This window comes from Dasypus novemcinctus, chromosome 1 (genome assembly GCF_030445035.2).
Source record: "Dasypus novemcinctus isolate mDasNov1 chromosome 1, mDasNov1.1.hap2, whole genome shotgun sequence".
Taxonomy (NCBI): domain Eukaryota; kingdom Metazoa; phylum Chordata; class Mammalia; order Cingulata; family Dasypodidae; genus Dasypus; species Dasypus novemcinctus.
The window spans coordinates 136,532,063-136,547,802 of record NC_080673.1 but is presented as its reverse complement, the minus strand read 5'-3'; the positions used below and the strand labels follow the sequence as shown (position 1 = coordinate 136,547,802).

Below are 15,740 nucleotides of genomic sequence, written 5' to 3'. Positions count from 1 at the left end.
TTATTTTGAAAGTAGCTAATGCATTCATATGCAGACAATACTTTGGAAACATTGTTGATTACTTTGGGGTTATTATTTTAGATCCTAATGTATAAATTGTAACAGTAGGAGACTATAATTAACAAATCCAAAAGTTACTCTATAGTAAACCATTCGAAGGCAATAATTCATTGAACTCTTTGTATAAATAAAATAATTGATCTTATATTACACTGGTATCATTTTAAACATATAACAGAGAGATTATATGCCTCCTGGTGGGGGGGTTTGGGGTTCTAATCCATTTTGGAATCTCCCTTAAAAACTTCTTTGTAAGGCTGGTGTTCCAGACATATTTTTCATTAATTTTAAAAAAATAATAAATAAATAAAACAGCTAACTTTGTAGTGTTTTAAACTTCATTTCAGGATTTATTTTCTCAGTATGCCATAAACATTTTGAAAGATATTAATATCACAGAGACAGTAATGAATTTTCCTATGTAGATTTTGAAATTCTTTGACTATCTATTAAGAACCACTAATCTAAGTAAATAAGGAAACCTCACATACAGCTTTTTCATTCACTAAATGCTTTGAGGGATTGTTTTCTTTTAATTTAGCCAAAGGAGTTGGAGAAAGAGCAGGTATTTCTCAAATCTCTGATCGAAACTGCAAGGTAGATCCTTTCATTTTCTTTTCATAATCTTCTTCAAATCTCTCATACTGATCAACAGTGAATTGATTCTTCCAGTCGCCCAAAATACCTGCAAATAAAAAATAAAAAGGCAAATTTGAGACTATTGTTAAATTTCTCTTCTCAGACCAGTTTTAATTGGAATTACCTGAGTTGTATTTTTTTAAGTATTTACCTTTGGTATGTTATAATTACTCCATAGTTCTCTTCCTCACCTCCTACCACTTCCAGGTGCCTAGACTTTCTTAGTATTAAAAAAATCCCCATGTATTTTTTTCCGTACCAAATATTAAAAAATAAATAGCTTTAAGAACTGTAACTGGAAGAAAATCCAATGTCTCAAAATACTCTGGTTTCCAGAGCTTTGTTAAATGATACCAAGAACTGTTCAGCCATTTGAAAACTATTATTTTCCAAAGTCAGATAATCATTTATGCCATGAAAAAAAAACGTTCTATGGTGTGCTGGTTTGAGTCTTTTGTGGACCTCAGAAAATTATGTTCTTAAATTGAACCTATTGTAAATCTTTGATTAGATTAGATCAATTAAGGGCCATTTGATTACATTGCTCCATTAGGTTGTAGCCCAGGTTGGGTCTTAATCCTCATACTTAGTCCCTTAGTAATGGAGTAATAAAAAGTTGCAGACACAGAAATAAAAGACGCAAAGACAGAGAAGCCTCCAGGAGTTGAATCAAGGAAATCAGGAGAGAGAAAAGCCAACAACAGAGGAACTGAGAAGCTGAAGCAATGAGGCCCAGAGGAGAGATGATTGAGGAGCAGATCCTGCCATGTGCCTGATCATCCACAGCTGAGCTCAGGGTGTAATGTAGGGGCATTTTGGGGACATTGGAATTGTCCTGCATGACACTGCAGTGATGGATACAGGTCATTATGTATTTCATCATAATCTACAAAATTATGCCTGACAGAACGTAAACTATAATGTAAACTATACACCACAGTTGGTGGCAATGCTTCAATTATGTGTTCATCAATTATAACATATGTATCACACTAATGAAGGGTGTGGAAAGGTGTGGGAGGGGGAGAATGTGGGGCATATGGGAATACCCTAAATATGTATTTTAATTTATTGAAGTATTTCACTCATACATAAACATACATAAATAATAAGTGTATAGTAGTAGTTGTGAAATTATAAAACAAGCATTTATAACATCACACAGGGCTCTCATACCTCACCCTACCACCAATGTCTTGCACTGTTGAGAAACATTTTTAACTAATCATGAAAGGGCATCTCAAAATATTACTACTAACCAAAGTATCTCACATTTGGTGTATTTTTCCCCAAACCCAATTTTTATATCATTTATACCAGATCAAACATAAATAATAAGTGTATAGTGAAAGTTGTGAATTTATAAAGCAAACATGCCTACATCCCATATGTCAACCCACCACCAAGACCTTGCATTGTTCTGAGAGCTTTATTACAAATTATCTATGAAAGAATATCATCAAAATCTTACTACTAACTATAATCCATATCTTACATTTGGTATATTTTCCCCCAATAGAGTTGGGAAATTTTATACCATTATTTATTCAAATATTCCTTTTGCCCCTTTTCCCTTCTCTTCTCTTTCTGGGACATCCATGACACGTATGTTTGCATGTCTCTTGCTGTTGTTTAGTTAACTGAAACATTGTTCAATTTTTTCCATTCTTTTCTTCTTCAGTTCTTTAGTATATTTGCTTTCAGAGGTCATTTCTTCAAGCTTACCAACCCTTTCTTCTGCCTCCTTAAATCTGCTGTTATATGATTCAAGTGTATTTTTTATTGCATTTATTATGCCTCTCATATCCATAAGATCTTCTATTTTTCTATGTATGCTTTCAAATTCTTCTTTGTGCTCATCCAATATCTTCTTGATATCTTAAGTCTCTTTAGCCATCTCCTTGAATTTGTTATGGAGGTTTGTTTAAACATCTATGATTAGTTGTCTCAACTCCTTTATGCTGTCTGGAGTTTTATCGTGTTCTTTACCTGGGCCATATCTTCCTGTTTCTTGGTATGGATTGTAATTTTGTCTTGGCATCTGGCTTAGTAGATATATTTATTCTGGGGGTAGTTTCTCCTTTTAGTTTAGGGCTTTCTTGCCCTTTCTCCCTTGCTGGTTGTGCAGTAGGAGCTGAGGATGTAGTTGGTGCTATAAGCTGTGGAGGCTCAAGCTGCTCACATTGCCCCAGGGATCAATGAGGCTTCTTTCACCTTTCTCCTGTGCCAGGAGTTGAGACTGAGCCACAGCTGTGCATAATAATCCAAGCTATACAGGCCTAGATAGTAGTTGCCCAGAAAGACTGATGAAGCTTCACACCCCTCTCTCCTCTGCCCAGGGAGGGGACAGAGCTGCATGTGTGGGCAGCAATCTATGCAGTGCAGGTCCAAAATGACCACAGTTGCCCTGGTAGACTTCCGACTATCAAGTCTATGCCAGCCAAATGTACCTACAGTTACCTGGAGAGCCTAGAGCAGATCCTCCTAGCTTTCTCCCTGCCTAAATGGGGCTGAAGCAATCTGGGTGGAAAGAACCCTGTCCTATCAGGACTGTCATTTTCAATCAGCCCAGCTTCCTCTCATGCCAAAATGACAGCTCCCAGCCTCTTTCTGACTTGGACAGGTTCAAACTTTAGCTGTTCTTAGTAGCCTGCAGAATTTACTAATCAGTAGTTAAACTCAGTGCCCAACCATCTCTTCTTCCCCTGTTTTGGGGAAATAAAGTTTCCAATTCCAGCTCCTGAGGTGGCTTGTGCAGCCAGAGTAGGATGATCACCAGCCTCTGTGGCCATGGCCTGTATTTTCCACTGGGTAGAGAGGCACAATAAATGCAGGTCTACTTTCTTTTTTTTTTTTTTAATTTAATCTTTTTTTTTTTTTTTTTACCCCAGCTTCCTCCCTGATATAGGAGGCACCAGGGTTTAGATTAGAGCTGCAATCTGATTTGGATGGAAAGAAGCCAGTCTCCACCAACACTGTGATTTTCAGTCATCTCTGCTTCCCTTATGCTGGGGTTGGAGTTAAAATGGCAGCTGCCAGTCACTTTCTGACTTGGACACATTCAAACTTTAGCTATTCTTAGGATTATACTTTAGCCAGCTGAATTTACTAATAACTAGCTCAGGTTGGTGCCCAACCATCTCTTCCTTCCCTGTTTTTGGGAAGTGTAGCTTGTATTGCCAGTGCAGGATGGGCATCATCTGCCTTTGTGTGGAGTACTCTACTTAGGAATCGTCTCTGAAGATAGGCAGTTTTACTCCTTCCATTCTTCCATGGATGTTGCTGGATGCTCTTCTGTATCCTGGGTCCCCCAAACAGGTGCTTTAAACAGCTCTGAATGATTACTAACTGCCCTGTAGTAAGAGCTGACTCTCGGAGCGCCTAACTCTTGCCACAATCCTGCTGTTCTTCTGGAATACCCTATATTTTTTATGTAACATTTATGTAATCTAAAATTTCTTCTTAAAAATTAAAAAAAAAAAAAAAGATTAGACAAAAAAAGAAAAGAAAGTGAGCCAGGAGGAGATGGCAGATACAGGCAGAGTCACGCTTTTGTCTTGCTATGTGGCAGAAGTCCAGATATCCAACAGCCAAACTTCAAGGAGAGAGCTTCATTTGATGCCTCAATTTGGATATTTTTCTCAGTCTCAGAACTGTAAACTTTTAACCTAATCAATTGCCATTATAAAAGTCACCCTATTTCTAGTATATTGCTCCCAACAGCTTTTAGAAAACTAAAATATAAGGTTAAGTAATATTGAGAATGCTGAGTTAAATGTAATTAAACAAATTTCTTTAATACAGGATTGTTCAAAGTCTTCAAAATACTAGCTATATGAAAAAATCTTGACAGAATGACATAGGATAAAGCATTTTCAACAAATATTTTTAAAATTAATGCCATTTTCACAGAACTTCTCACAAAGTTATCCATAAGAAACATTTAGAAACCAGCTTTAGGAATAAATATACCAAAATAGTTTTGTAAGTCTGACTCAGGATTTCTCAACTTTGGTCATTTATTTTATTTATTTATATCTCCAGTATTGAAATTTGCATCAGACAATTCTCTGCTGGTGGGAGGAAAGACTGTCCTGTGCTTTGTAGGGCATTTAGTATTAATAGCAAGCCTCTATCCATGAGATGCCAGTAACATTTCTCCAGATATAACAACAAAAATGTCTCAAGGTTACCAGGGACTGGAAGTGGGAGGAATGGGAAGCATTGCTTAAGGGGTGCAGAGTTTTTGTTTGAGGTGACAAAAAATTGGAGGCAGTGGTTGTTGGTGATGGTAGCACAAGATAGTAAATGCAATTAATACCACTGAATTGTATACTTGAAAGTGGTTAAAGTGGGAAATGTTGAGTTGTATATATATTACTACAATAAAAATATTGAGAATGCCTCCAGGCATTGCCAAATGTCCCCTGGGAGATGAAAATTATACTTGTTCATGTTTTCAGCAAGATTTATCTATGACATACTTCTTGACTGTCTAAAAACCTCTAAGAAACTTGTAAGCTCTCACTAGAATGTGTTCCTCTAAAATTGTCTTAGATTGCATTATCAGTAATTATTCACTTTCACTTCAATTTAAGGTATTATATTTTTGCCTATTGTCATGCATTGTGTCTATTTTTCTTTGCCTCATTAACTTTGAGCTTGTCTTTTAATATGGTTTGGTGATGGAATTTGAGTATGTTTGATATATACCACACCTGAGCAAAAACTTTAAAAGACATTGCAAGTTTCCACCAGTTCTCTTGTTCTTACTCTCTACCATATTGGGCATATCCCACACATGGGCAGCTATTTCAGTCTGGATTTCCAATAGAGAAAAAATGAGGAGATAAGACAAGGGGAGATAAGCAAAACTGAACAGACACAAAGAGTTGAATAAACATGTAACAGCCACATCAGCCAGCATCCACCAACATATACCTTAAATGAAAACTAAGTCATGTGGATTTATGCCACTGAATTTCTGGGTCTGTTTGTTATATTGCAAAGCTGAGTAATCATATACTAACAGCATCTCTCTCTCTCTTTCTCCCTCTCTCTCTCTCACATAAATACAATTCAATCCAATACATATTTATTAAAGGCCTATTTTGTGCAATATGCTAGATATTGAGTTTAATGCTAATGATACAATAATTATAATCACAGTGACAACCTCGAGGAGCTGATATTCTTCCTTATTACTTTAGTCTGGCTAGCATCATTTCAGCCAGCTATCTAGCTTAGCATAAGTTTTAAAGTTGAAGATCTATTTCATTCAGAACAATGAAGGCCACTTTTTGACATAGCCATGAATACCAAAGGCTGGAGAAGTCACAGATATACACTATGGGCTACTCTTAGCTCCCACTCCCCCCGCCCCCCCCCCCCCACACACATATACCTCCTTTTCTATTGTGTGTTAATGTTTAAGTCTGTTTTCATTCCACAACCTTGGGGAGATGTTGGGTCTAATGAAAAGGCATGACCAGACAGACCTTAAACCTGGAAACTGGGAATAGCAGCCCAAGATGCAGCTATTCCACTCTTGGCAGCATATATTTGTGTCTTTTCTCTGAGGTAGAGTGAGACATGCAGAGCTGCCATCCACCAACCCTAACTGGATCAATTGACCTCTATAGGAGATGGCCCACTATAGGATCTCTTCCCCTGCTCTTTTGGACCCATTGTTCTGTGTAAATGAAAACAGTGTAATTTCCTAAAAGTTTCTGTTGTGTGTGAGCCTATGTTCCCATGATGAACCCTGTAGCAATTTGTTCCATACCAATGCTGACACTTAATAAGGCACAGGTTACTAAGTAAACATTTCTCATTAGAAGGCTTACCTTAGGTGTTAGGTTTTAGCAAAGTAGAGTTTGTCAAAGATTGTTTCCTCTAAGGTTATTTATTTTCCATTTTTCTCTCCCCAGCACACACAATCTTTCTCCATTTCCTACAAAACAGCTCTCATCTGCCCACGTACACTTTTTATGACGTGATCAGAAGCTGGACAGAAATTGCTATATAATGTCCTCACCCTTTCTCATGAAGGGAGACACAGAATGGTCCATCTCACAGGTTGCCAAAGTGGTATAATTTGCATTAGGGTTCTGCTTCATCACATTGAATGAGCTATGGTAGAGGATTTTATCCACAGTTTCTTCTGGCAGTTCCTTTTCTAGGAACTTTAATAACTTCTGAAGTTCACCCTTTGGATCCTAAAGAAATCAGAAAGATTTCAGGTAGATTTAGTCATTAAATAGACAATGCATTTAATAATGTTCTACTTATGCCAATTAATGAAAGAAATAATTTAATATTTTAATATTTTTGTGCATTTTAAATTTTTGCTTTCTCATGTACATAACTTATCCTTAGGTATTCCAGGTAAGCATCTGCTAGAAGGAAAATTAAAATTTGTTTAAAAATGCAAAGAAAAGGACTGGGTTACTATTCAAACTGACCTTCAAATATAGAATTAACATGAAGAATAACAGATATATTATAAAGCAAGCTACTATTATACTAAGGTATAATTTTCAAAATCACTTGACCTCCTTTATTTTAGCAAATCTAATGTCAAGAATGGGTTGCCCATCAAAAATTCTCTTATAGCTAATAATAATGAAAAATAAAAAAACAAATTGGATGGAAACAGAATAACAGCTATGTGCAGCAGGGGAAACATAGAGAGATTGAGAGGTAATGAGTTTTTGGTTTATTATTATTTTTAGATTAATGAAAATGCTCTAATAATGACTGAATGATGAATGCACAATGATGTGATTATACCAAATACCACTGATTGTACACTTTGGATAGATTTATGCTTTATTAATACGCATCAATAAAATTGATTTGTTAAGAAAAAGGAATTATTTTATAGTAGACAGAAATTATTCTGTTACCTCTCACAACTACACACACATATATATATAATATATATATATATATTTAGGTATTAGTGTTTGAGAAGGAAACTAAAATAAAATTCTATTTTCAGCCTAAGAAATAGTGGAGAGGAGAAAGAGTTAACAATGGAGAGGAGAAAGGGTTAACAATGAAGAGGAGAACAACCATTTGATGTCTTTCTTGTTGTTTCCATTCTCTATGCTTCAGCTTGGACATAGGAAGGTTAAATTCAATGAAAGGATAATACTCAGCCAGAGAATTTGTGCGTCTTTCAAGCAGTCCAGATCAAAGTGGGACAGAGAGCTATACACTTTGAGATATGGCAAAATCAGACAAAAAGCCTACCTAAGGTTTAGTTTTCCTGAGCCACCCGTCTCAGTTCATTGAAACAGAATCAGAAAGTTTCTTTCATGGCCCTAAGAGAATCTATTATACCTTGTCACCACAGTGTTGAACTTGCTGACAATTAGACACAAACTTTAAATGGACAAGTGGAATAATGACAGTGAAAGTTAAATTCAAGAATGTGCCAAGTCTATCATGTGAAAGCTTAATAAAAGATTAATGAGGAAGGAGAGAAGCGCTCAAGCTTGAACTGGGAATATCTGGATTGACTCTGATTATACAGAGAGCTCGAAATCTCAAGTAAGTTTCAACACTCTTTGCCAGTAGATATACAACTCCTTCCCATATCTGAGGAACTAAATTTCCCTGGCTAGAAGACCAGGTAATACCCTAACGTGGGAGAGTTTCATTGCAAGGTGGTAGCATGGCTCACGGAAGTCAGGTAACAAAAGAAACCATTCTAAAGGCTGGAGGAGTAAGTGGGCGTTTCTTCCATGGACTCCAGTACCCCTGTTTCTCATATGAAGGGTACATTCCTTACTAGCACCATATACCCAGTCATTGTCTTAAAGAGAAGAGAGGTTTTAGACAGACTATCTGAGTGACACTGAATTTAAAAGATATGGAACATTCTTCTGCTTGAAAAACAGATCAGACTAAGTTTTCAATCAAATTGGAAAGTGAAATATTTTTCTATATTAATCATCAGGTAGAAGATGAGAAAATAAAAGCTAGGTGTTTTATAGATTAAATAAGGAAATTACACTATTTCCATACTGAGCTTGGCACTGGGGAAGCACCATGAACAAGATAATTACAGTCTTTACATTCAAGAAGTTTACATTTCACTGGAAGAAAATGACAAAATTTATGTAAATAAACACAAACATAAAATCAATAGAAGTGGTGGTAGATACTATGAAAATAACAATAACAAAATGAGGCTTTGATGGACAATAATAAGGTTTTTGCTAACCCCTTGATGGAGAATAATAGTGCTTCTGGTAGACTCAGAAAATGAAAAGCGGCAAAGAAAAGGTTGGAGAGATAGGGATTAAATTATGCTGAGCTCTATAAATCTCTGCTAATATTAATGATTTTACATTTTGTGTAGGAACAGAAACCATTGAGAGATTTGAGATTTTAATCAGGGAGTGGAGCTATTCTGATTTAAACTTCAAGAAGGTCATTTTCTCTAAGTGGATGGATAGAAGCAAGAAGACAAGGTAGTCCAAGGAAGACAAGATAAACCTGTACCTGAGGGAGGTAATAATGGCAGAAGTAAGAGAATGGGTGCAAGATCTAATTTGGGGGCATAATTGATGGGATAGTAAATAAATTGTATTTATTGCCCTAAGAGGAAAGGAAAGTGTGAAGCAAAGTAGAAGAATCTTAGATTTCCTTTAAGAGCAAAGAAAAAAACACACTCTTGCTTCTTACCTCCTTCATGTCTTCATAGAATATGTAAAGGATACGATGATCTTTCCTCTTCTCCCACCACCCCTTCACATGGTCATACCAGGAACCAAAGCAAACTGATTGAAAGATAAAATAATTTTAAAATTGCAACTTTCTGATGCAAAGAACTGTTAAACATTACTCAAAGTTATCATTATCAACACATACTTATTGAATATTTATTAGTTTAAGAAAGAGGGATGCTAAAGATAAGAAAAGTATATGAGATAACACCTGTTCTCACTGCATTTACAATCTGTTTAGAAAGGAGGAAATATTTTTAATAAATAAAACAAAAAATACGAGAGCAGGGTGGTAGGTACTGGGAAATGCAGACCATAAGTAGTAAGGAGGTTCGTAGGAGAAGGAAAAAGGGAAAGAAAATCATAGAGATGTAGTGGATAAAAAAAAGGCTGTGGAGGAGTCTGTGCTTAAAACAGGTTCATCCTATAAGAAGTGTCTCACCATGGGGAAATAGTGTCGAAAATTTTACTTGAATAGAGGAAATGGACACATATTGCATTGTATTCCTCAAGCACTTGTAAAAATCTGGCATTAGATCAGATTGCATTTCTGCAAATGTATTCTAATTTAAATTCCTACATTTTGCCTCTTCACTCTATGACCTGATCCATATGGTGTACTTCCTTCAGTGAATATTCTTAAATATCCATTGAAATTTCTCATCAAGTTGATTTCTGGATCAAGTTGAGTTTGTGTTTACACTTTAGCCCTTCGTAATCCAAAACATTTTATACTCTTCAAATCTACATGTCCAGCAGAATGAAGTTGGTAGGGCCTGACTTTAAGGAAACACAGTTGAGACATGATTAAAGTTAGGTCATAAAGGTCTAAGTTCAGAGCAAATAAAATTTTAAAAAATTAATTTATAATAGTAATAATTAAATTTAAAAGGTTTGGCTTGAGATTTAATATGATAATTGATATCTAAAGAAGATTCAAAAAAGACTCTTAAATTTCATTTTTCACAATTCCAGAAGGATGGTGGTATCACTGATGAAATAGAAGTATTTTAAAAAAAAATTCAGTGATACTTTGTAAGATGAATTTTGAATATGCTAAACTTTCCAGAGTAGATTTTCAAAGTGTGTATATCCTGCAGGCATTTAAACACTTCATCTAGTGTTTACAAAGGAAGTAAGGACTTGAAATATTCATTTGGATATTATCAATAGAATAATAAGTAGAATAACAAGTAGTAAGGTAAAGCCTTGAGAATAAAACTCTCACTCAAGAATTTCGACAGTCTGGTAATAAATGTGAAAGAAAGGAAGAGAAAATATAGTTCAAGCAATGTGTGTAAAATTATAACAACACAATGATATCAACACCAAGAGAGTAGAGCATTCTTAAAAATTGGCAGTAGTCACTAAGCACTAATGAAACAATGAGACTAAGCACTGAGAAATTCAAGTGTCACATATTCCCAAAAGGTTACAATCCTTTAAGTCTTTATTCTTCATAATGCTTTCGCAGAGTGCTAAGCACATATTAGGTTTGTAATAAACACAAGATTTATATTTTGACTTTATAATCTCTTCACAAAATGATTCCCCATTATGGAGCTCTACAATTAAAGGAAGTATTGGACCCACCCTTTCCAGTCATGAATTTGTCCAGGAACTCCTCCCAGGTGCCAGGCTCTGGATGCATTTTTGCCATCTTGTAGAAATAATAGTAAGAGACAGCTACATCTTTGGCATTCCGAGCCACGTAAATCATCTATGGGGAGATAGGAAAATCATCAGTTTGTTTCTATTTGTTAATAGTTTGTAAACTTTCACTTGCCTTGACAGAATGCTTATTTGTCTATATCCTAATATGGGCATTTATGATTATATTCTAACATGGAATATCCACAATTACACAATGCTTTAGCGCAGAGAACTCTCATCGCTCATGTTCCTCCTTTCTCTTCAGCATTTGAAAACAAGTATGTGTCTTGAAACAGGAAATACCATCTATATGAAGAATTATAGTAAATATTAAATTTATAAAAGTTAAATAGTATCATGATATTTAGAATATTTTTGTATCACAAATTAAAATTAATAATAACAAATAAGAAGCAGATCACAAAAAATGCTTAAAAATGCCCAATATTTCACTGAAAATAAATTAGTACTTGGATAAATTTAGAGTAAGTGAAAATTCCATATTTTTCATTCTCTCCATGATCATAGCTCAGCTACATAATAATAATTACTGTTCAAAATTACAGATGTGAGATTAAAATTTATTTTATGCATTAAGCCCTCAACCCTGCTTGAAGGCTGAAATTTTGAACACATTTCCCAGTATAAATGATGTTGTCATTCTTATTTGGTAATTAAATTTTCAAACAAGTCCACCAAAATCCATTAAGCTCATCTCTGCCTTGTAGGAAACCTAATAATACTGAGAACCCAGCCACCCATGCAGTATATTTCTAAGTGAAAATGCATTCAGGAAAATATCTCCTTTCATCTACCAGTGCACAAAATTTACTTCTCCAACAGATAGGCAAAGGAAATGGAAACTTTCATTTCTCAAGTCACTGGTAATAGTTCTTACAGTCTGGGACAAGGATGGAAATGACTGGAAAAAGATGTTTCAAAAAATTTTGTGTAGAGTTCTAAGTTAAGACTCTTTTCCTGACATAGCTTCTTGAGAAAATATTAAACACTATAAACATTCCCAATGATTCCCTATTTTAATACAAATTCTAGTATTGAACCAAATAGTTTCTTTTTCTATCATTACTGCCTGTAACTTCCTTAGAAAGTTCTGTTTACGTCTTACCTTGTATAGAAAAGAAGGCTATCCTCAGGATATTCTCCAGTTCTCCTACCTAATAGCAAGGTCATGCCTTTTTGAAGGCTTCTGAGGATTTTTACTATTGGAATTAAAATAATAAATCACATTCTTACTTCCTTATCTCTTGTACTTTCAATTAGACTTTGATGGAAAAGGGGAAGCCACACACCAGAATAGGTACAAAGAGTCTTTGTATATCAAGATGAAAATATTAACTTGGAGCAAAAGTAATTGCAATTTTGCACTGTTGAAATTCACCATTTGACATTGGTATACATTCTTAAATAAATATGGTTATACTATACATAATTATAATGTACATTTCTTGATTTCTGTTTTTTTCTAATGACTTATTACTTGTTTATTTTATATTTATTTTAGTCTATGGAACTGATGTTAGACAAAAAACAAATTTGAGCAATCTTCTTATTTGAGTTCAAAATGAGTTGTAGAGCAGCAGAGACAACTTGCAACATCAACAACACATTTGGCCCAGGAACTACTAATGGATGTAAAGTGCAGTGGTGGTTCAAAAAGTTTTGCAAAGGGGACAAGAGCCTTGAAAATGAGGAGCATAGTGGCTGGTCATCAGAGGTTGACAACGAACAATTGAGAAAAATCACTGAAGCTGATCCTCTTTAACTACACAAGAAGTTGTCAAAGAACTCAGTGTCGATTGTTCAACACTTGTTCAGCATTTGAAGCAAATTGGAAAGGTGAAAAAGCTCGATAAGTGGGTGCCTCATGAACTGACTGAAAATCCAAAAAGCATCGTTTTGAAATGTCATTTTCTCTTATTGCAAAACAACGTTCGTTGCAAAAACAACAAACAATATCTCAATTGGATTGTGACATGCAATGAAAAGTAGATTTTATGCAACTGGCCATGACCAGTTCAGTGGTTGGGCCAAGAAGGTCCAAAGTACTTCTCAAAGACAAGCATGCGCCACAAAAGGTAGTCACTGGTAGTCTGCTGCCACTACAGGTTTCTGAATCCTGGTGAAAACATTACATCTGAGAAGTATGCTCAGCAAATTGATGAGATGCACTGAAAATTGCAACCAGCATTGTTCTATAGAGAGGCCCCAATTCTACTCCATGACAGCACCCAATCTCGCCTCACAATGCTTTGAAGATTTGTCTCATCCACCATAACCACTTGACCTCCCGCCAACCCACTACCACTTCTTCAAGCTTCTCAAGACAACTTGTCACATGGAAAATGCTTCCACAACCAGCAGGATGCAGAAAACGCTTTCCAAGAGTTCAGTGAATCCTGAAGCACAGAAGGAATAAGCAAACTAATTTCTCAATAGCAAAAATGTGTTGATTGTAATGGTTCCTATTTTGATTAATAAAGGTGTTTGAGCCTAATAATAATGATTTAAATTTCAGTCTGAAACTACAATTCCTTTTGCACCAACCTAATGTAACCAGTCAATTTTTCAAGGGCAAGACAAAGAGCTGTTTTGCTCATTCTATTAAAAATACTGTGGTACAGCTGCACTCTTAAAACTTTTCTCAGATCTAGGAATTTGGTGACTGTCTACCTTCCAGATTCATTCACCACCACTCTCTGAATCATACACATAGATCTTTTATGTATCTGTCTTTTTCTCATCTCTTAACCTATACATATGACAGCTTTCTTTCTGAAATATTCTTCTTGTATGCTTTAAAAAAAAACAAAAACTCTTACTTTTCCTTCAAGATGCTGATCACGTTTTTCTTCATCTATGAGACTTCCTTGTCCCATTTGCAAAACTCACACAAAATCTTTTTTACTTTCTATATTAGCACTTACTTTACTTATATGTAATTATTTTATATATGTGCATGTGTTTTACCATTATTTGAGATATTGTAGGGGGTAATATGCTACACAAAGCAGAGGTCACTATTAACTATTGCATAATACAGGCATAGAGAAGTGACTGGCATGCAAAAGAAACTCAAGAATATTTGTATAAATTGAATAAAAGTTCATAAGCCTCCTAGATAGCAGATGTCTTATTTCTATTTGCATATATAATGTCAAACACAATAGCTGGTTTATATGTAGTAGTACTTCTGCAATTGTTTACAGATTACATGTTTATTGAATAATTTTGCTCATAGGAAACTGAAATATATACAAATGCAAGGAGAAATGGAGAAATCTACAATTATATTTAGATTTAAACACCCTTCTCTAAATAGTTGATGGGAAAATATCAGGAATGGGAAAGGTGACATCGGTACAGATTCTATAGATATTAAAAAGATAGTAAATAAATACTATGAATAATTTTATAACAAAAATGCTTCAATTTAAATAAAATGAACCACCTACTTGAAGAACACAAACTACCAAAAACCACACAAGGGAAAAAATACATACCCTTAATAACCCTACTTCTATTAAGTGAATTGAATTCATAGCTAAAACAAACTTGCAGACAAAGAAAATTTCCAACCTGATGGCTTTACTGGTAAATTGCACTAAACATTTAAGCAATAAATCATTACTAACTTCGACTAACGTGGAATCAGCATTATCTGGATACTAAAACCCACAAAAATATTAGACAATATTAGAAGAAAGCTACTGACCAATGTTTCTCATGATCAATATATAAAAAAGTTTTAAATTAGCAAATCTAACAATATATTAAAAGGTAATGCATCAAAACTAAAAGAAGGGAAAGCAAGAACATTCAAATAAGTAGAGAGATATTCCATGTTCATGGATCGGAAGACTCAAAATTTAAAAGATAAGAGCTCACCTTAAACAGATATAAAGATTCAGTGAAATCACTATCAATATTTCATCAGGATTTTAGGTACATACTGACAAGATATGCTAGATCTAAAATTTATAGGGAAATGTAAAGGAACTAGAGAATGTATTTTACTACTATAGGCAAAACAAGTAAAATAAGTTATGACAGAAGCATTCAAGATAATGGATACATTTGTAGATGGGGTTACTGCCTGGAAGTGGGCAGGAAATGGAACTTTTGGGGTGCTGGTAACATTCCATTTCCTAATCTGGGTACTGGTGTCAGGGGTATGCTCACTTTGTGAAAATTCATCAAACTGTATACTTACGATTTATGCACATTCTACTAAAATGTTAACATTCAATAGCAATATTTATAACAAAAGAAGCCTAAAACTAATCTATAAATTATAATTTACCATATTGCTAACTCTTGTTATACTGACCCTGAGGAAGAAATTATTGGATAATTTTAACGTCTATTGTTTAAAAGTAGCTTACAGTGAGTGAAGGGATTTAGATAGATAGGCAACTCTGAGACTAGAAAACCTGGCAAATCCTGGGTGGTTGGCCACTGTACTCTAATCCCTGTCAACAGTATTGGTGTCCAAGCCACTGTTACATACACTGGTATTCTTTTGATCCCATGGCTATAGGACCCATATTTTTACTTTTACAATGACTTATCTAGAGGTTGCAATATCTCATCTTGTGATTACGCATACCTAGGAAAAGAAATTACAAGACA

General features: G+C 34.9%; 1 protein-coding gene across 4 annotated transcripts in view; it reads right to left on the bottom strand.

Moving 5' to 3' along the window:
* Window positions 1-389: 389 nt before the first annotated feature.
* LOC101434017 (sulfotransferase 1 family member D1) overlaps window positions 390-15,740 on the bottom strand; it is a 56,129-nt gene continuing 40,778 nt past the window's right edge. For all 4 annotated transcript variants that reach the window (XM_004477554.5, XM_004477552.5, XM_004477553.5 and 1 more), the window contains exons 5-8: window positions 11,031-11,157; window positions 9,397-9,491; window positions 6,737-6,917; window positions 390-745 (exon numbers count right to left, since the gene is read on the bottom strand). In XM_004477554.5, the coding sequence (XP_004477611.2) occupies window positions 633-745; window positions 6,737-6,917; window positions 9,397-9,491; window positions 11,031-11,157 (516 nt within the window). In that variant the 3' untranslated portion in view covers window positions 390-632. The remainder of the gene's footprint in view (window positions 746-6,736; window positions 6,918-9,396; window positions 9,492-11,030; window positions 11,158-15,740) is intronic.